The 22,694-nt window shown below is 36.4% G+C and overlaps 1 protein-coding gene across 1 annotated transcript in view; it reads right to left on the bottom strand.

The window, feature by feature from the left end:
• Positions 1–22,694, bottom strand: part of FOCAD (focadhesin) — a 255,124-nt gene that overhangs the window by 180,860 nt on the left and 51,570 nt on the right. The window contains exons 8-10 of the mRNA XM_012665049.1: positions 15,410–15,497; positions 12,410–12,612; positions 3,195–3,452 (exon numbers count right to left, since the gene is read on the bottom strand). Of these exons, the coding sequence (XP_012520503.1) occupies positions 3,195–3,452; positions 12,410–12,612; positions 15,410–15,497 (549 nt within the window). The remainder of the gene's footprint in view (positions 1–3,194; positions 3,453–12,409; positions 12,613–15,409; positions 15,498–22,694) is intronic.

Raw genomic sequence — 22,694 nt, 5'->3', positions numbered from 1 at the left:
AAGTAACATAATCTCATTTTTTTAAATCATTTTTTTTTACTATTATTAACACTAACATAGTGTTACTAGTTGATATTCATTTGTATTACTATTAATTAGCACTACTAAAAATAAGTTACATTAATACCACTTAGAATTAATAAAAGTAACAATAGTACCCAACGCATACTTCATATACGGCTTATCTCTTCCAAATCTGTCAAATATTTTCTCTCACAAGGTCTTACAGTAGGATTCTTAGAATAAATCAAGGTGTCATTCAAACACAATCTTTACATAACCACACTGTAGGTCACAGAATCCTACCACAGAGGTTAGGTGACCACCAAAACAGAGGTGGAAGACAGCCCTGAAATTCTTTTCTTTTAGACTACTAATAAATGAGGCTAAGTAAATAGGTAAGATTAGCCTGAATTTGAGCCAATGATTATTGCCCTTCTTTCCATAATGGAACAAAGGACAAACACACATGAAACATGAACACATTTCATGTAGTCTTGTCAACTAAATGAAACAGAAATCACTCCACCAATAACAGAGTACAACTCTAATTTTATTCACGTTCAGTCTACTGAAGCAACTGTTCACAATTAGAAAACTTGCTTTTTCAAAATATTCAGTCCTTTCTTTTGGACTGTTTCACATTATAGCAAAAGGTCAGTAAAATAATAGGAAATGGTCACTTCATAAAGAAAAGTAAGGGGAAAAAAGAAAATCATTACCTCCTATTTCTAGGAAACTTCTCCTTTTCTCTAAAGACTTAAACAACTTCACTAAGTTCTTATTAATGATATCACCTTTGCTTATACATAAATCTGGATAACTGTATTTAAACGTTTCACTCTGACATTCATTTTAACAGCACAATTACACTGGGAATTTTTCTCATTTCTTTCAAAACTATCCAAAAAATAATCAACAGAAGTGTGACATACTGACTTCAATTTACAGTATTGCTTCTTAATAAATATTTATTGAATAAATGCATGAGCCTGAATGGTCACCCTAGTGCTTCTCAACCTGTTCCATTTCATGGTGCACATGAAAAATGTTTATAAGGATATAGGGTAAATAAACAAATAAATACAGTGAGAAGCTGACAGCCATAGATTTTGGGCAGCCCGAGCTGAGACAACTGCCAGAGTGCCAAGAGGTGACAGTGTCTCAGCATACCTACCACATTCACAGTATTTCAGTGTCCACTGGAACACAAATTGAGAAGCTCTGCTCAACACATTTGGCCTATTTAACACACTCCCACTCCTATTACCAGGAAACTATCTTTCCTCTACGGAACCAACCCACCCTCATTCCACGTGAACCTGGTGGCACAATTTTAGAGCCCTGACACTTCACTTCTATTCCACCCAGTATGGCCAACTAAACTGCTCCATTATCCTATCGTGATGGCTAGCTAGTCCAATGTGGACCCATGACCCAAGCAAGGCCAACCAACCATTCTCCACTTCTCTCTTCCTTTTGGATCTTGAAAATAAGGTTATAAGGTTTTGGGCTTCTAGCCCAAGAGGAAAAAAAGAACCTAGAAAAGAAAGTGCCTTGAAAAAGCTATCTAGGCCATGATTAACCTTAATACTAGAGCTATTAATAATAAAAACCAGAAGAGAGGATTTTGAATGTTCTCAACACAAAAAAATGATAAATGTTTGAGGTAATGGATACACTAATTATCCTCACTTGATCATTACAGACTATGCATGTATCAAAATCTCACTTTGTATCCCATAAATATGTACAATTATTATGTGTCAACTACAAATAAAAAAAGAGAAAAACTATTTATGGTAGCTTAAGATGGGTTTCTGTTACTTGTAACCAAGGTATCACCCTAGAATTTCAAGACCAAATTCATCTCCTGAGAGTGTGTGTGTGTGTGTGTGTGTGTGTGTGTGTAAAAACAGTGGTAATATATGTTTTACATCAGTGATGTACATAGATCAACATAATCCACTGTATGACTTCAAGGGATTCTTCTTTAGATAATCTCCAGGCATTATCTGTGCCTTAACTCGTCTAAAGAGATTATCCTACAAGGTGTCAACATTGAAAGAAAACATTGCTTAGAAGTAGAATCATTACAGAAAATGAAAGGAAAAATACAGAAGAAAGCAAGTTGAAATGATTCACATTATATAGACACCATGAAACACAGGTACTTTGAGTACATTATAGATCCACTTGCAGAATCACAAGAGGCCTGATCAGAGTGAAAATTTTTTGTGAGATATCATCAGTTGTTTACTTGACAAAAAGGAATGAGCATGACAATTTGGGGCTAAAAAGTAATTCCAAATACATTAACTTCCTATCTTAAATAAACACATTTACCCCACCTCTGCTACCAAGTTTCCTCCTCTAAGAACACATAATTTTTCCATTAAGAGATGAACATTTTGTTCACCATGCTTAGGGGAAAAAAAAAAAACCACAAGCGCAGATACCGATAAACAGAGGATAATAAAAATGCCATATTTACTTGGTTAGAAAACCCTTCCCTTCATAGGAAATGAAATCTAAAGATTCTATCCAATGGAAAAAAATCACAGATTACTATGCTAAATATGTGGTCAGTTTAAAAGGCAGGGAAAAAGTCTTATTAATGCTGGAATGCTTTCTCATTACACTCTAAGTTCTGGGCAAATAGGAAGAAAGATTATTCACCATCACAACCCAGCATGTAGATCAGCACCATACATAGCAAGGATCCAATACTTTCTAGTTTATTAAATGACTAAATGAAGATACAATCAAATCACAAAAAGTTAAAAACATATTAATATATGTTGTATAGGCAGCTTTATCCCGAATTGATTAATCTGTGTCCACATTAAATGATCACTATTAGAACTAATGAATATGTATCTTGGAATAGGTTCCAAGAATTAACAAAAGCATTATGAATTAGCAAATCCACCAAAAAATGGAAGAACCAGAATAGCACCATATGCAGATTTCCTTGCGAAGTGTGCTTTCACTAAAGAAATGTTTGCGTCATTAAGTATACACATCAACTCAGAGTAAGGAAAAAGAAGAATAAATTGGGAGAATAAAGGTAGCATTAAAAAAAAAAAACAATAATTTAAGACATTGAGATAAATAATCTATGAAGTAAGAATAATCTATAATTCCAAAAACTAAGCTTTCCCCATTGCTGTTCCATTATTCTCTTTCTATACCTGAGAAGAATCTGCTTGGGCTAATTCCGTAGTGACCTTCAGTATTTGGTGAAGATTTCGTCCTGTATCTTCAACAAGGAGCTGAGCCAGCAGAAGAAACACATGCACAGGGATCGTTGTCGTAATAGGGAGCAATGACTCTACGGAAGTCAACCAGTCACTCGCTGCAGACTCTTCTCTCATAACTTCAAGAATCCTCCAGGCTGCAAATATTGAACCATACATGCTGGTTATAGGGAATTCAAGCCTGTAGGAGAGCTGAAAAATAAAGACAAAAAAGGCATGAATAAATGATGTATTTATCAGAAATATATTTCTGACATTCACTTATTTTTTTATATTTCATGGAAAGAAATCATTCCTTCCAACAAAATAAATACAGAGTTAGAATTCCTGCCAAAATCCTCTCAGCACACATTTGAGGTAATAGGATTACACACAGAGAGAAAATAGTTGTTAGGTAGAATTCTAGGACAGTTTATCACGACTTTTCCTCACGTTTACCATTCATTCCCAGTTAAGGCAGAAAAAAAAGGATCGATATAAAAAGATCCAGAGGTAACAGAGTTTGGAAAAAGCCATTATTGCTAAAAAAAAAAAAAAAAAAAAATCCCCCAGTTTGAGGTTGCTGTGAGCTAGGCTCATGCCACGGCACTCCAGCCCGGGCAACAGAGTGACACTCTGTCTCAAAAAAAAAAAAAAAAAAAAGCATTCAGCAATGAGAAGGAAGACAGGAAAAAAATACCGTATTTGCCCAGCTCCAGGCCCTCGTAAGTGGCAGCCCGGGGCAGATGGCAGACTTGGACTGAGGACAATTCATTTTTATAACAGACAGTATGTTGATAGGAACAAAGTTGGTTCAGCTGCAGCCTGGGAATTCATTAATAATTGTGACTAACTTCTGCAACAAGAAATAGCCTGACAGCTCTAAACTGAAACAATACCCAGAAATGATATTGTACTTAGGTCAATCTGAAAAATGGCTCCTCAAAGAATTAAAGTAGCACAGGCAGGGCCAGAGAGTGAATAGAACCTGCCAAGGTGAGCTGTTCTCACAAATGGCTCAGGAGAAGAAGCCACAGACATTAAAGAATCATTGGACATTGCCTGCTAATAAAGTAATTCAGATCATTGAGAGTATGATGTAACAAAATTAGAAACCTCTAGGTTATAACTGGTTATTAGAGGATGACTTATATGGATAAGAATAACAACTAAAAGGATAGGAAGTAAAAGTTAAGCTTTATAAGATTTTTTAATAATAGCTTTATTAAAATATAAATCATATACTATAAAATATACCCTTTTAAAGTTTACAACTCAGGAAATTTTAGCAATTCATAAAGTTATGTAACCATCATCACTATCTAATTTTAGGACAGTCTCATCACCCCAAACAGAAACCCCATATGCATTGACCCTCATTTCCCTACCCATACCTCCAGCCCTGGTAACCATCAATCTACTCTGTTTCTATTTTGGTCATTTTATATAATACGAAACATACAATATGTGGAACTTGGTGAATGGCTTCTTTCACTTAGCATGTTTTCAAGGCTCTTCCATGTTGCAGTTTATATCAATACTTCATTACTTTTTATTGCCAAATAATATTCCATTGTGTGCATATACCGCATTTTGTTTATCTACTGTCAATTGATGGACATTGGGGCTGTTTCCACTTTTTGGCTATCATGAATAATGCTGCTATAAACATTCCTGTAAAAGTTTTGTAAACATGTAAGTGTTCAATTCTCTTGAGTATATTTAAAAGTGGATATGAAATTTATTTTATAAATGCCACGTAAAAACAAATGAGAAACCTCCATCTGTATTGATGTGAAAAGATACCTCACATGAAAATATTAAGATACAGATAGTGCGCCTGGAACATTACTAATTTTTATTAAGAGAGTGAGGAGAAGCTGGGCATGGTAGTGCACACCTGTAAACCTAGCACTTTGGGAGGCCAAGGCAGGAGGAGCGCTTGAAGCGAGGAGCTTGAGACCAGCCTGGGCAACACAGTGAGACCCTTGTCTCCACAAAAAAAAATATTTTAATTAGCCAGGTATGGTGGCACACCTGTCATCCTAACTGTTCATGAGGCTGAAGCAGGAGGATCGCTTGAGGCCAGGATTTAGAGGTTGAAGTGAGCTATGATCATGCCACTACACTCCAGCCTAGGGTGACAGAGATCCTGTCTCTAAAAAAAAAAAAAAAAAAAACAGGGTGATGAAAAAAAGACTATATATCTATATTTGCTTTTATATGCAAAGAAAAGTATTTGGACAAATACAAAAGAAATTAGTAACTATGAATCATCATGATCTATTTGGCAGAGTGAGAACTGGACAACTGGAATCAAAGGCAAGAAGGAGGCTTTCATTGTATGCAACTTTATATTAACACTTTCTGAACTATTTAAGTGTATTACTATTTCAAAAAATTGAAAAATTTAAAAAATTAAATAATATCTAAGTTTATACAGATGCCTCTCTCTAAAAATATTTTTCTTCCCCCAAAAATAAAATTCATTGGTGACTACAGCCAAGCTTTTTAGACTAATCACAAACAGCATTGGACTTAAGATTTAAAGGACCAGGACTTTAGCACAGCTATGCCAGCTATTAGCCATTATGAAATCTTTCTAAGCATATACCATATATACTTTCTAAGCATGTCCTCTTTTAGAGGGGAAAGTAGATGTTTCAAAATAAAAGACAGGTTTATGTACGTGAATTAGTTTCCTCGTTTGTAAAATTTAAGTAATGACTACTTTCCTGCCTGTGTCATTGAGATAGAGAATGAGATAGTATCTACCAAGCACCTAGCCCAGTGCCTGAAGTCACAAAATTCAGGGAAATATTACTGCTGTCATTTTCTGAAAAGAAAAATAAAACTGGTGGATAGAAGTATAAAAGAAAATAATTTGGAAATCACCATAAACTATAAATTAAGTCAAAAGCAACAATATTACAGAGACATGTAAGAATAAACAATGAAACAGAAAAGCAATCCTACATTGCTTGAAGTGTTAAATCCAGGTTCAGGTTCTGTTTTTTGTTTGTTTGTTTGCTTGCCTAAGGTTAGAGCAGCAGGAAAAATTATCCATTGAGTGACAGCTGCCCCTGGCACAGTACCAGGGCAAGGATATAATCAAGGTTTTCTCTCAGCACCAACTACCAAAGCCTGGCCCCAAAGCCTCAGGGAGAACCTGTGAAAGTGCTAGTAGGTTCTTTTAGAGGAGAAAGTAGGTGTTTAAAAATAAAAGACAGGTTCATGTATGTGAATTATATCTCAATAAAAAAATAAAAGAAGAGAAACCACAGAAAAACACATTTAAATTATAAAGCATCTTTGCTTTATAGTTAATAAAGATGGTTATAAAGCATCTTTTACAGATGTAAAAGAGTTGAGAATCTAAGAATCATTTAACAAAAATGTTCAGGTACATTAAGTAGTAACAATAAGACAGACATCTGGTACTACTTCTTTGTCTAGAGAGGTCTGAAAAAGAAATTGTGAATATAGGTGAACAATATAGATTGTCGTTAACTGTAAAGAATGACATTCATCTGTAATAGTAACTAAAACAAAAGTGGGAAGAGCATATGGAAACTCAAACTTTGCGATCCTTGAAAATAGGACAGATTTTTGCTAGAAAGGATTTTTTTTTTTTTTTTTTGAGACAGAGTCTCACTGTGTTGCCCTGGCTAGAGTGCCGTGGCGTCATCCCAGCTCACAGCAACCTCAAACTCCTGGGCTCAAGCGATCCTCCTGCCTCAGCCTCCCGAGTAGCTGGGACTACAGGCATGCACCACCATGCCTGGCTAATTTTTTCTATATATTTTTAGTTGTCCGATTAATTTCTTTCTATTTTTAGTAGAGACGGGGGTCTCACTCTTGCTCAGGCTGGTTTCGAACTCCTGAGCTCAAACAATCCGCCCGCCTCGGCCTCCCAGAGAGCTAGGATTACAGGCGTGAGCCACCATGCCCGGCCTAGAAAGGATATTAATCACTCACCAGGCAATAAGCGTAAGACTGGACTAGACAAAGCCTCCAGAGACCCTTTCTAGCTCTACATCTCTGTGAGGAATCTAGATAAGCATCGAGAGACTTGAAAGTGGTTGGTTATAACCAAAAGAGAACCCACATCATCCTCAGTCCCGTGTCTTTCAGAAGATGATGACAGAGCCAGGATCTCAGGCTTCCTAATTCTTTAACTTTCAACCCCAAAACTCTTAAGAAACCACTGTGCCTCAATTTACTATTAATTTACTGTTTGTTTCCCTATAAATCTGAAATGCTACTTTTATTTACTCCCAAGATCAATACAAAGATGATAAATTACTGTGCCAAAAAAAAGGGGAAAGAAATGAAAATGAAAGTGGGGGTAACAGGATGTAGGTTTTAGAATCAAACAGCTAAAATCTGAATTCCAACTCTATCTTTCACTACTTGTGTAAATTGGACAAGTTAGTTAGCCTCTCTAATCTCAGTTTCCTAGATCGAAAATGAATATTTTATTAAATAAGAATACTATCAGGGAAATGCAAATCAAAAGCACAATAAAATACCATTTCACACCCAATACGATAGCTGAAGTCAAAAAGACAGACAATGACAATAGTTGGCAAGGATGGGGAGAAACTGAAACTCTTGTACACTGCTGGTGAAAATGTAGCTTTAGAAAATAATCTAGCAGTTCCTTAAACAGTGAAACATACAGTTGTCATATGATCTAGCAATTCTACTTCTATGTATCTACACAAGAGAAATGAAAACATATGTTCACACAATAACTTACACATAAATGTTCATGGCAGCATTATTCATAGCCAAAATGTGGAAACAACCCAAAGTTCAACGAATGAATGAAAGAATAAAATGTGATGTTATCCATATAATGGAACATTATTTGGCCATAAAAGAAAATGAAGTACTGGTACAGGCTACAACATGGATGAACCTTGAAAACATTATGCTAAGTGAAAAAAAAAAGTCAAAGGACCACATATTGTATGATTCTATACACAGCATACACAGGAAATGTCCAGAATACGCAAATCTATGTAGAGACAGAAAGTAGATTAGAGATTGCCTACGCTGGGGGGTGAGGGAAGAATCAGAGAATTGGGGAGTGATGATTAAGGGGTGCAGTTTTTGGGGGGGATTATAAAAATGTTCTAAAGTACTAAATTGTACACTTTAAATAAAGTATATATATGTGAATTGTATTTCAATAAAGCTATTAAGAAAATAATTGGGTTCCTACCATATGACCCTTGGCAAGTTATTTACCTTCTCTATGCCTCAATTACCTCTTAAGCAAAATGAGACCAATAATATTACCTACCTCAAAGATCCTAAAATAAAATTAAATGAATTAATACATAGCAAAGTGCTCAGAACAGAACCTGCACATGCAAAGTGCTCAAATAAACAAACCCATGAAGCAGGTGCTTTGTTACTCATTTTACCAAGGCTCAGAAAGGTTCATCAACTAGTCTAAGGCCACACTGGTAGAGATGGCAAAAAACAAAACAGAAAATCTGATTATTTCACAGTTATTGTGAAAAATGTGAGTTGACTCACATAACAACTCCTGGCATACAGCACATGATCAATGTTAACCTTAGCTATAAGTAGCACAATGACAATCCATTTCAAATTTTTATTTTAAAGAGACAAATATTCAAAATATTTTCTGCTTACTATACACTACTTCAAAGCAACTTGAAATAAAACCTGCTTGGCACTGTTTTATTATCAGGGACCCAAAGTACTATATTTAATTTTTAAAAACAGACACAGAATGAATAAGCATATGGTAGACCTTAGTTCAGTCAAGCTGTCTCTAAATCTTTCTGTCGACTAAAACAGTTTTATAGCGATGAATTTTGCCCTCCTCTGCAATTACAGGAGTTTGACTTTTAGGTCCCCTTTCGCAGTTCATCTCATCCATTCACCTTCGCTCCCCTCCAAAAAGGCTTTTCTGATCCTGTCCTACTTCCTGTGCCAGTTATGGAACTTATTCCCTCTAAGCTCCACATCCACCCTTCTTTGTCTGGCTTTGTGATACTACAGCAGTACCTTGTCAACTTTTCTCCTTTGCCCTCTGATGCAATGTTAGACCTTATCAACAGAGAGCGCAGGAGAGATGCTGCAAGGCATAGCAGAAGAAGGGGCTTCTCTGCAGGCACCTGTGTGCTTCTCTGATTTCTCCTACCATGGCTGCCAAGGATGTGCAGGAGACCCCAGAGGTGGCTTCCTATGGACCAGCTCTGGCCTGCGTCACCCCAGCAAGCTGCATCCTCCAGCAGGCCATATCCACATTCTCTCCAGTAAGGTCTGAATCTCAGCCTTGATTGGGGAGACGCTGGCAGTTCCTTCCTTGGGTACTCTCCCTCCATCTTAGCTTAGAGGTAGTAGCTGCTCCCTGCATTTACTACTGTAATACTCCTTAGAGACTCTTTTAAAACTTTTAGCAACTGAACACCTTTTACTAATTCACAATTCTTTGTATTAACTTTTCCTTGTTCCAATTACCGATGTGTTTTCTCTCTCCTGACTGGATCCTGACTCATACATACACTGACGCTTTCTTTCATCCCCCCCAGGAAAGGGGCAGAGACGGGATTTTTTAAGCACTTTAGAATTTACAACTAGTGTTTGATTTCTCTTGCCTAGGGAGAACACAATAGGTAGTTTTAAATATCACATTTAATAGCCAAATAGAAAAGAATTCTGTTGCCTATACATTTTTTTTAAAGTCTTATTAGATTATGTTAATCTTTCATTTTAAAGAGATGAATGGCAGGTTTGCTCTCTTACATTTTTGAATTCATATAAATTGGTAGAAATTAAAATATGTTTTATTTTATGGTTATCAACATTTCATAAATGGAGAAGTAATAACAGAATTACACAGTGCAGGACATTTAGCCTTGTTTTCGTCCAACAGAAGAACTCTATTTCTGAAGAACTGCTCTAGTTCTAAATCAAACACTGTAAGTCAGATTCACCAATCTAAAAAATAATAACAAAATCTGTGGATTTCATACAGAGGTTTTTCTGTAATAAACCAAGATGGTAAAATGATCTTCTGTATTCTTATCAAAAGCACATATTCCGTACTGAATAAAAATTCACTGAATGTGTAACATCTGGTAAACAATAGATCAGGTATTGTGGATGCAAAGGTAAGTAAGCCAACATGCTATTTATTTCTTTAGGTATGTGGAAAATAGGACAGTATTCATTTGACAAATGGCTAAAACATTTTTAACGCTCTCATCTACGATCTCCTCAAAAAGATAAAACAGAAACACTTAGGGTGGAAAAATACAAAAAGTTCAACAACTGTTGCAATTTAAATACTAATAGTTTAAATTGTTACAACTTCCTAAATGCCTTAGAAAATAAAAGCAAAGCATGAAAATGGCCAAGATTCCTTTCCACAGTGAGCTCACAGTAGAGCTGGAGGTACAAACGTGTAACCCTCTAAATTAAGACACAATACAATTGAGTAATGCAAAAAGGGCTGAGGATGCAAGGAGAGGGTAATGAATTCTGACTTAGGGGGCGCTGAGAACATTTGCCTGAGTCTTGAAGAATGAGTAGTTCAGACATAAAAATAGAGTATTATGTGCAAAAGCAAAGATTCAGAAAGAGATTTGGAGAGTTTGGAACATGTGAAATTCACAGGTGTGTTTGGGAGTCCCAAACAGGTGCAATAAAAAAGGCAACAGTAAAATATGGCTTAAATTTTTTGAAAGGATGATCATGTATCTACTCAAAGCCTCAATAAAGCAGCACAGTATCATAAGGAGGATGTTTATAGCCCTAATTGTATTCCTTCCTCCTCCCTGTTCAGCTGCTAAAAAAAAAAAAAGTTCAGCTATTAGCATCAAATAAGATTCACATACACCTGAGCAAATAGTAAGCTGAGCACTTCTGTATTAGAGTTAGGGTTAGGATGATCCTCAGTAAATAACAGTTGTGATTTAAAGGAACAGAACTCTTAGTACATCTTGCCCTACCCCTACCCACAATCAGGAGCTCATCATTTTTCTACATGGGCAAACCAAGAGGTAAGGTAAAAAAGCTATTAGAATTTTTTGGCCATATTTTGTACTCCTAGTAGAGCTGATGCTAGAAGAACTTCTTTCTCTTAATTCAAATCAATTACCTACTTCTACTTTTAAAGTTTTAGTCAAACAATTAGGATTTAGGAAGCTGCAGCATACATTCAATTTGCCTATAATTTCAGGCTAGTTTCTGCTACATGCTCAAATAAAGAATAATAACAACTGGATTTTTGCTGCCAGAACATTTAACACTACATGAGAAGTATCTCTGCTTTTGCAGATGAAGCAACAAACATGGCTGTAGCTTGTATTTATGTAGTGCCTCTCCCCGCCTCTCCATGGAGACTCGAGATGCTTCACCAGCTCTATCGTGTTTAATCCTCATTCCATCCACATAAGAGTAGGGGTTGGGAAGTAATGCTGCATTTTACCAAAAGCAAAACTCAAATATCAAAGGAGAGAAAGTCTGGCAAATCTAGGCCTAGAACCCAGTCGCTAATCAAACATTGACAATAGTTTACATTACTATATCTGGAAAAGTGAAACCAAGAAAGCAGAATGAGGTAGGCAGGACTAGGAATGGAGTGTGACAGGCCTGTTGTCTTCCAGTTGAAGACATACCCAGGGGATCAAGAGGCATTACTCCAGGCATAACGTGCCATATTAAAAAATGAAGCCTTAGTTCTTACTGATCCCAGAACTTCCAGGCATTTAGGGAGCATTTCCCACTTTGACCTGTCCCAGATCTAGCAATATGCTTCACTCATTAAACAGCGTGATGAGAAAAAATTCTGTGCTCAAGTATGTTGAAGAAGCACTAGGTTAAGTAGGATTAGTTCCTTTTCTGCAGGATCCCTCAGGACCTTTAACTACTAATGTGCACTGGAATCTCAAAGAGGAAAAAAGATTATACAGCATTTCCAAAAATTATTTCACAACAGGACTACTCTCCCTTCCTGTAGTCCAGAAGAATATATTAAGATCTCCTATACCACTGCCTGACAGGATGATAAAGTTCAATGACAGTGTTTAAACCCAGATACTTCATAAGAAGGCAAGATTATCTGCAGACACATAAATCCTACATCAACACTTTATGTAAGAGAAACAATGATAACTCATTACCTTTTGGTGGTTATCTCTGTAACACTCCTGCTGTACCATTTCTAAAAGGTTTAGAGCCAACTGCTGCCTAGAGGGACCTTCTTCATCCACAGATATACATTCTTCCAAGGCAGTAGAAGATAGTATCTGTAGAACTGGCATCACTAGAAGCAGAGATGACTTTGGGATTTTCTGACCCTCAGCAAAAGACAGGATCTTCAAAGCTATTCAGCAAAATGATAATTCAAATTTTTAAAAATTAATTCCAGTCAAACACAATGCGATTTTGTTTAAGAGTGATAGGCCAGAGAGCTTTCTTGCCCCTTTATAAGTGATTTAGACACAAAACTAGAATAACACTCACCCTAAGAGAAAATAAAAGCAGTAAAAATTATCTTAAGCTGTTAATATAGATAACTGAAAATTTGATGATACTCTTAAAGAAAATACATATCATATATCATAAGGTATAAATCAACTCCTTTTTAGATTGATATGAATTTTTTAATACAATTCAACGTTTGTCCTTCATACCTTCTCAGACCCTGCTATTGCCCTCAGCAAACAGAGCCAAAAGACCAAGAGTTCCTGATCAGTGGATAACTAGGCCAATGTACATGCTTCCCTTACAAACCCAGCTGAGTATTGTATTAATAGACGCTTAAGTAAGCATCAAGGTGAAACGGGACTGCCCTTCAGCCATAATTGCTAAGAGGCAGATCATGAAAGTCCCAAAGTCCATAACCAGCGTAACAATCACATCTGTTTTTAAGAAATGATTCTTTTTTAACGTGGAAACAACTTGACATCAGAAACATACGTACAGATATACAATAACTTAGTTTCATGGAGAGTCTCCCCTAGACTATTAACAGAATGAGTTAAGGCACAAATATACTTTTTTCACAGTATTTTTTTAAGTTTATTGAATGAACCTTGATTTGCTAAAAGATGTTATTCACAGGCTTCAGGTTATCAAAATAATCAACTGATTTCCCCACTAGACCAAAAAAATTCTACAAGCCTTAAATCATGTCCATGAGTTATCAGTATTTTGTTTTATATCATTTGTAAGGCAAACCTTAACATCAGATGAAATACAAACATCTGTTATTCTAACACTATTAATTTATTTTTTTGCTGAAATATTGGTCTTAATCCATAACTGAGATATTTTGAAAATCCATTATCTTCAATAAAACAGGAAATGTATATAATACAACTGTTTCAATATCCTATATTATAAATCTTCCAGGCATTTTTTAGAAGTTGCTATTTATAATCAAGGCTAGTGTTAATAATTACAAACCATAATATTAATGCTGTGTGTTAATTTTTTAAAAATCTCTTGGTTATCCTATTTATTTGAATACCCTTTGCCAATATAATAAATAATAGTTCTTCCTTACTTTTCAACATGACATACTGGCTCAATCGTTTTCAGTATGGTTCGCTCTAACTGATATAACTTCAAATCAGAGACAGTGGTTTATAAGAGAAATAAAAAGTCTGATATCCAACAAGTAATGAAAGTATTTGAGTGTTTGATCCTGTATCACCCTTCTATTGTAAATGAGCCACAATACAGGAGCATAGCTTTAGAATGAGAAATGTGGCTTCTCTAGGGCTTTGGAATTCTTTGTCAAAAAAAAAAAAATCCATTTCTATGAAATGGCTAGAAATGGCAAATGTATAGAGAGGAAAAGTAGATTAGTGTTTGTCTGGGGCTGAAGTTGGGAATGAGGATGAACTACAAATGGGCACAAGAAATTTAGGGGGAATGATGGAAGTGTTCTAAAACTAGATTATAGTGCTGGTTGCATAAACCCATAAATTTACTAGAAAACATTTTATTGTACACGTTAAAATGGTGAATTTATGGTATATAAATTACAGCTCAATAAAGCTGTTTACAAAAATAAAACTATGGCTGTCAGAAGTAGCAGCCCTGGTAAATTATACTTATGGGAAGATCCCATGTGCACTGCTATTAATAAAAGGTGGGGAGGGGGACAGATAAAGAATTAGGGAGGAGGGACACAAATTAGCGTAAGGCCAACAGGCAAACGTAGGGTGGGAGTCAAGCCTAGGGACCAAGGATCCCCTCCATCTGCTGAAGCCATTTCCGAGACATACTGTAAGTAAAACTATGTCTTTTACTCTCAAATTCACTCTCAAATCATGAGTTAAAATGCCCAGAAGAATGAGCTGAAGAAAGATCCAGCTGAAATGACTTTATTCTGAAATTTTACAGAATACAGTAGCTCATTCTTACTCACTTCAAGCAGGTTTTTTAAAATAAGGATGGGAGTGTATCAACATGTCATGGCATAATACAACCTAATTTAGACAAATCCCCATTACTACATGGATTATATAAGACTGGACCAAGTAAAGGGAGGCAACATTAATGTAAAGGCCACCTTTTAAAGGTGTGACTTGTTCGCCAATCTCCCAGACCAAGCAGCTTGATTCTTTACCACATTATTCTTAACTGGAAGATTTTGGCCTCCCCTTGGCCTGCTTCCCCCACTTTTCTTTAAATCAATACTGGACAGTCAAAAGAATATTATCTTTCATTTGTTCTAGCTAGGTTAATATAATAACCACAAATTAAATCTTGTTCAATGTAGCACCAGTTATGAATAGTAAAGATAGAGTTTTTAAAACAAATACAACTGCTAAATACTTATTTTCTTGCAAGGGTTTTACGGCATTGTTTCTCACTTTGCTATACAATTGTAAGGTGATATGTCCCTCAATATATTTACGAATGTTACTGCTATATGATTTAGATTATAACCTACTAACGTGCAACCAAGATACTTGGTAAATTACAACCTTGCACAAGGTAACTCCTTGTTGGATAAGAAAAAAAAAATTCTATTTGATAATGATTAATGAGGAAAATTCCAGAATAAAAACTCAAAATATACAGGATACCTAATACGTAGTTCAAGTGACTCTGCCAACACTCATGTTATGTATTCATTTTACTCTATTGAATGTATTTTTATTTACCTAGACTTAAGATTGGCTTCTGCTGACTTGCCGGAGTCTGTAAAAGAAGTAAAGCTATTCCAATGATGACAAGGTCAACAGGAAAATCCTACAAGAATGGGGGTGGGGGGAGAGAAAGGGTTATTGAAGAAGTTCCCCAAACCACGGCTTTTTAACACGTGTCCAAGAACACTATATTTAACATGAAAGACTACAAGCCTATTATGCAAAATTATTTACACACAAGTCTGCCCTACTAAAGAAAGGATTGTTGAATACCACACAGTCACACATAAGTTCAAAATGTTGTATTATATGGCCAAAAAGCAACAGGCTATAAGCCAAATAATTCAGAGCGAAAACTCCTTAACACAACAGTTCAACAAGTCTTCGACATAGTCAATCTTTGCAAACCATTGAAAAGTGCCTAAAGTACTGAATTTAATATTTCATTTCTGAAAAGTATCTCAATTTCTACTTACCTAATACAGACATGATTCATCTATACAACTTGCATAATTTATTATACTAAACAAATGGTAATAAATCACATTATAATAAAAGAAATATTAGTGCTAGGGAGGTAGAGATTATTGTTAAATTACAGTAATTTGTTAAGCATATTTAAATATAGCAAAGCAATAACCACAGAAACACAAAATCTTTAAGTTTACCATGTATATAAATAAAACGAAAAAAATGTACATTAGGTTCCAAATAAATAAAATGCAAGTCATGTAAAATGTTATTTTTCAATAATAAACAAAATAAAGGAAACCTCAGTGTATTATGAAACTAAAGAAGAAAGGTCCAGCTAAAATTACTTCATTTCTGAAATTTTACAGAAGTGCCTGCAGAGCGGAAGTACCTATGACTCATAAGGACTGACCAAAAAATAAAATAAAATAAAAAGAGGGGGAAAAAAAAGGAAATCTGTGAGCCACATGTTAAAGAAACACTTGAGAGAAAGCAATTTCATCTGACACACTCAGAAGTTATAACCTTGAAGATGCTATTAACTCTGATACAAATTAATAAATACCCTCTGTCTCAGTTCTATTGTGTGAAGAGTAAAATTAATCAAACTACAAAATCTTCTAATGTGCTTATTTATGGACTTTTGGAAAAAAACAGCAAAAGAAAGAAATTAATTTGTGAATTTTTAAAAATGAAATATATTCCAATTTGTGTCTTTTAGGACTACATATGTTCACAGTTTTGAAATACAGTTGAGAACAATGAAGTAACTCTTGTCTGAGGACAGTAAATATATCTTAAAACAATACACCTACAGTATATACCATCACACCATTCTTTGCCATATTTTCCTCAATTTCATTTCGATTTCTACACATCCATAAAAAAAAAACAACAACAACAAAAAACCCAACTAGATGATTTAAATTTCAAATTTACTAGCTTCTGAGAGATCAGAGACAAATAAAAGCATTACTGTGTAACAATACTATCACTGGAAAGCCTTTTTCACATAAGCTATTACTGAAAAGGCCACAAACTAGCTTTTCAGGGTTCTGAAATGGAATAGAGCATTTTTAAGTGGATGGAACTTAAAGGAACAAGATAGAAATGAAAGTGGCCTTCTCCAGGAAGGGTGAGACTGACCTGTTCAGAATAGAGGGTAAAAGGAACAGAGCTGAGATTCAAGACATCAAAAATAAGGACAAGTAAAGAGTGGAAGGTTCGACTAGCTAAACTGTAAATTGCTTACAATTCTGACGGGTTACAGGTTTTTTGTTTGATTGATTGATTTTTAATGGACACTAAAGGATGGTACCATTTAATGAGATTTTTTTTTTTTAAATAAAAGCCTGTGTTGGATATCCCATGTGCCACTTCAAATGCTACAGTTACTGCTGTGGTAACTGGGTCCACACAAATGCGACCTGGTTCTGCTGCCAGGTCCCAACAAGCCTATGGCTTCCCGCCCCAGAACAGCCAGCTCTAGAAGTATGAGGAAGTTAAAGCCCCATAGGCCAAGGCTTGACGCCTGACAAGTTGGCAACAGGATCTCACAGATAAATGTTTCTCCCTTTACTCTGGATCCTTCTGGAGGGTGCTGACACATATTTCCTAAGGCTCCTCAGCTTAAGCTGGCAGCAGTGGCCAACTAGACAGTGCTTGTGTTATCTCCCCGACCTTCCCTATTTTACTCCTCTTGTTCCTCTACACCTGCTTCCTGGGATCACATTTTTGCAGATGAACTCCAGTCACACAAGCCTTTGCTTTTATGGGAACACAGGCTCTGCTTCTGCCTTTAGGGAAACTCAAGCTAACTCAGAGCCTAGCTAGAGAAAGGAAATAAAATACAAAAGAGGAGTAAATGCCTTTATATTTGGCCACAATTGTCACAGGAGTCCCAGTGACAGAAAACACCTGGAATCTGTACATTTTGTTCTTAATTCAAATAAAAGATATCCCTAAACACTACCTAGGTACCAGGCACTAAACACATGTACTGACTCCAGGGATGCAACTGTATACAAAATATTCCCCTTTTCTCAAGAATTTTACAGTCTAGTCATGGAAAAGTTGTTTTGGTTTGTTTGTTTTCAAAGTATGAACAAGGTATAAGAAAGGCTATATCCTGGTAGCAAACACAACAAAGATGGCAGCTCAGCTCACTCAATTCCCCAGTGTGATGGCTTTGTTAGCTTCCCTGGTTCTCTGGCCAGAGCTAACTAAAACAAGCTGGGTCAAACAGATCATTTTGCCTAGGAAATCTGAAAACTTAAACTGAGACACACAGTGAAGAGACGTGGTTGGAAATGAGTCATCTGATGGTGGTGTCTTAGGAACCACCAGTTCCTGACCTTCCCAAAGCTATAATGCTTAGCTCATCCTTCACTTTGAGAGCTACCCAATATTCTCCCAATCACTACCATTTTTGCCTTATTTTGCTGGTCAGGGCATATTTATTAATATTTTGCTTGAAATGAAAAGGACCTGAAGTTATGATCATTCAAATCTGGCTAAAAATAGCTCAACTAAGACCAAATCCACCAAAATTAATGCAGTCTACGAAAGAAATCCATTTTTAGTGTACAGTGATACATCTCTGATATAAGAGTAGAAAGAGAACAGAGGGGAAAAGAAAAGTTCACGTAACATGTGAACTGAACATCCAGCACATAAACTCAGTGATACAGTATTACTGAAAGCTCAGCACTTGTCTTCGAGGCTCCATCAGAAGAACGAGGACAAGTGGTTTGAGGAGAAGGAAAGAGAAGTTTATTCACTGACTCCGTCTTAACGTACCAACATCCATCTTCTGAGCAGGAATACAGAGCTTAAAACAGTTATTGTTACTTCTTTAAAAAGGGGGAGGTTTTCAGCTATAGTTGATGGTTCTGATTCATCTCATCTTCAGCTAAGACAATCTCCTGACCTCCTCCTGGACAATTCCCTTGAGCCATCTCCTGTGGCACAAAGGACACTCACGTCCCCTCCTGACTACTGGCCAGGGGTAGGGATGTAGGTTTTAATTCCCCAAAGGAGTGGGGGCGGGGGGGGAGGTTTAGAGAGACAGAAAACATTTTTATCCTTTTTCAGGCCATTGCCCCTGTTACAACAGGAATGTAGCTATAGCCTCAAAATACATAAAAAGACGGTTTTATTCTACCTCATTTTATTTCAAATTACAGTGCATATAGGCCTAAAGGATATATGTTTGCAAATTAATTTTCCTAGGCTTATTTTTTGACTTCAGGAACACTGAGATAGGTGTGGGGGGCAGGAAACATCATAACAGAAATATTTTAACAGTTATGGTTACTTCCTTCTAAAATTGTTGAAATATTGGGCAGAAGATAGACAATATAAATATGACCTTCTCTCATAAAAACCCTTTCATCATTGTTCTAAACAAAATTAGTATCCTGTGATTCTATATTATGATCAAAAATATCTTAAAAATTGGACCCAAGAGCCAACTTGATGAAATTCCTACTGGCCAAAAATAGGACAATTTAAATTTCAATAAGGATAATATCTGCAATAGACTGAAATGCATCAGATATGTTTAAATCTATCCGTTCATAACACTTTTAGAAGATGGCAAATAAAAGGAAAGGGGAAAGAGTCAAGCATTTACTCTATCTTTCCTATATAAACTCTGCTACTGGATAGCCAAATAGCAGGAGAGGGGAAGACTGTTTTTATAGAAGTAATCCAGCTATTAAATGAAGAAATGATAGAATTAGAACATCACCATTTATGCAACTCCTAATTAACTGGAACTAAGCATTGAGTATGAACAGCTACTAGGATCAGGAAAAAAAAAAAAAAGCAACACACATTATGTGCATCTTGATAAAAGAACACTCCCTATAGTCTTGGAAACAAAAAACAAAACAAAACATCCTAAATCCAATCAAGCCTCTAGAGCTAACTACCTTTAAGCAAAGATGTTTAAGTGCACCAAGAGGATGCAATCAGCAAAATCCAGAATGTAGGAAACCCCGCAGCTCACATAAGACAGGCCATTCAACATATAAACTGCAAGGAAGGAAAGGGTTGGGGCAGGGGACAGAAGAGGACCATCTTTAGTTTAAAAGACACTTAAAAGATCATACACAAACACACACATTGAAACTATATTATGGTGTTTAGAAATATATACTCATGATAAAACTATAAAGAAAATATACAAAAGTGACTACTACAGAAGTCAGGACAGTCAGGCTGTAATTAGGACAGGGCTTATGGAGAACTTCTGAGATGGCTGGAAAAGTTCTTTTTCAATATCTCTATGGATAGGCCCCAGATATTTGCATTTTTAATAAACTCTGCCTAGTGATTTTTATGCACACTAATTTGAATCATTTGACTGAAATGTAAGCTTCATGAACCTTGTCTGGTTTTAACTAATTGCCATAGCAAAGTGTTTGCCATAGGCACCTGCTAATAAATATATGCTAGCGGCGGGGGGGGGGAGGACATACAATAAAATGGCCAGAGAATGATACTAAAAAGGACTAAACTATGAAATTATAATTTATATCTACTGCTCAAATGAATCTAGTACAAGCACACAGGAACAATACTGGGTTTACCTAAATATATTACACAGTTAAAACTCCTGGTAATTTATCTATAATTTCTCTACAAAATACTTTTCTATATAACATTTTATATATAAAGTATTATCATCTGTATACATCTATATACATGAGATATATATTATATGATAATTATATCTACTATATAGTAGGTATAATTATAATAGGTAAAATTATATATCTGAATAGAGGTTTGATACATTATTTTATCATTTATAGTATATAATTATATCTTATACATAAAAAATATAATATACAATATATATTATCCAAAGTCCCAGTATAGGCCAGGCGCGGTGGCTCACGCCTGTAATCCTAGCTCTCTGGGAGGCCGAGGCGGGCGGATTGTTTGAGCTCAGGAGTTCGAAACCAGCTTGAGCAAGAGCGAGACCCCATCTCTACTAAAATTAGAAAGAAATTATCTGGACAACTAAAAATATATAGAAAAAAAATTAGCCAGGCATGGTGGCGCATGCCTGTAGTCCCAGCTACTCGGGAGGCTGAGGCAGGAGGATTGCTTGAGCCCAGGAGTTTGAGATTGCTGTGAGCTGGGATGACTCCACGGCACTCTAGCCCGGGCAACACAGTGAGACTCTGTCTCAAAAAAAAAAAAAAAAAAAAAAAAAACCAAAGTCCCAGTATATGTGAAACCATTCTAATCATGAGATTGACAAATTGACAAATGACTTACTCAAGCCTTCCTCCTCAGCTCCCACTTCCACCAAAATCTACATTCACTCTGCTTTCTCACCTGCCATTCATTCCCTTACTCCAATGTTCTACTCATCACCACCACTCTGCTGAAACTGCTTCCTCCAACATGAACAATAAATTTTTATTTGCTGCATCCTGAAAATAGTATCCAACCCTTACTTTACACCCTCTCTGCACAACATGACACTGTTGACCATTCCCCCTTATTGAGATATTTCTTCCCCTGAATTTCATGTCATCTGGCTCTTCTGTTTGTATACAATCCTTCTAGCCATACTCTCTCAGGCTCCTTTTAATCAGTAAACTCCAAAATTACCTCTGAAGTTTCCATCCCAAGCCCTGTCATCCAATCCCATGGTTAAAACTCTCACCCCAAAGTTGATGTCTACAGATCTATATCTTTAGTCTAGGCCTCTATCCTGAATTTCAAAATCATATATCCAACCAAGCATATCTAAAATCAAATGATTCATCTTCCCTCCATCAGTTACCATTTCTCAAAGTGAATGGCCCCATCTAGTAGCCCAAAACAGAAAGCTGAGACTCTACCAAGGACCCTCTCCTTGACCATCTAATCAACCACCAACCCCTACTGAATGCATCTGCTATGCCTCTCTTTTCCCATTTCCACTTCCCTAATTAGCTCCTTGCTATGGACTGAATTGTATCCCTGCAAAATTTATATTGAAGACCTAACTCCCAATGTCACTGTACTTGGAGTAAAGAAGTAATTAAGGTTAAATGAGGTCATCAGGGCAGAACCAATTGAATCAGTGTCCTTATAAGAAGAGACACGAGAGTTCACACACTCTCCACCATATGAGGACACAGCGAGAAGGCAGCTGTCTGCATGACAGGAAGAAAGATCTCGCCAGGAACCAAATCAGCAAACACCCTGAGTTGGACTCCACAACCTCCAGAAATGTAAGAAACAAATTTCTGTTGTTTGAGCCACCCACTCTGTGGTATTTTGTTATGGCAGGCCTAACTGACTAAGACATCCTCCTCACTTCCTGCCCTGTTAGTGCTGTGCTGCCCCAAACCCTCCTTCACTCTCCCCTCAGAAAGATCTTCCACGCAGAAAAAATGAGGTCTTCTGAAAGGTCTTAAACAGGATGCCACTATCATTTCTTGGCCTCTAGGCTAAGATCAAGGGTAAACAGGATGCCACTGCCTAGAAGATAAAATGTAAACTCCCTTGTGTGGCATGGGAGGGAGGCCCCACCTTCCCTCTCACACCATAATCCTTCAACAGTCAACACCCTGTTGTTTTCTAAACAGGCCGCACCTGCCTGCTCTCTCATGTTTCTGAATTTGAGCACATGCTACTCTTCCAGCTGGAATACCCTTCCCAGATCCTTGTACCAGGCAAACTCCATTCAGTCTTCAAATCTCAACTCACCCCTACTTCCGTTAACTTATGTTCCCATTACACTTTAAATATGCTCCCATAAAAGCACTTATCTTATTGTACTACAATTACTCATTTTCATGTCTGTAAGTGTCTTGGGGTC

The sequence above is a fragment of the Propithecus coquereli genome, unplaced genomic scaffold (genome assembly GCF_000956105.1).
Source record: "Propithecus coquereli isolate 6110/MARCELLA unplaced genomic scaffold, Pcoq_1.0 Scaffold95, whole genome shotgun sequence".
NCBI classification, from domain to species: Eukaryota; Metazoa; Chordata; class Mammalia; order Primates; family Indriidae; genus Propithecus; species Propithecus coquereli.
The sequence above is the reverse complement of the archived record's forward strand: the minus strand, read 5'-3'. Positions and strand labels throughout refer to the sequence as shown.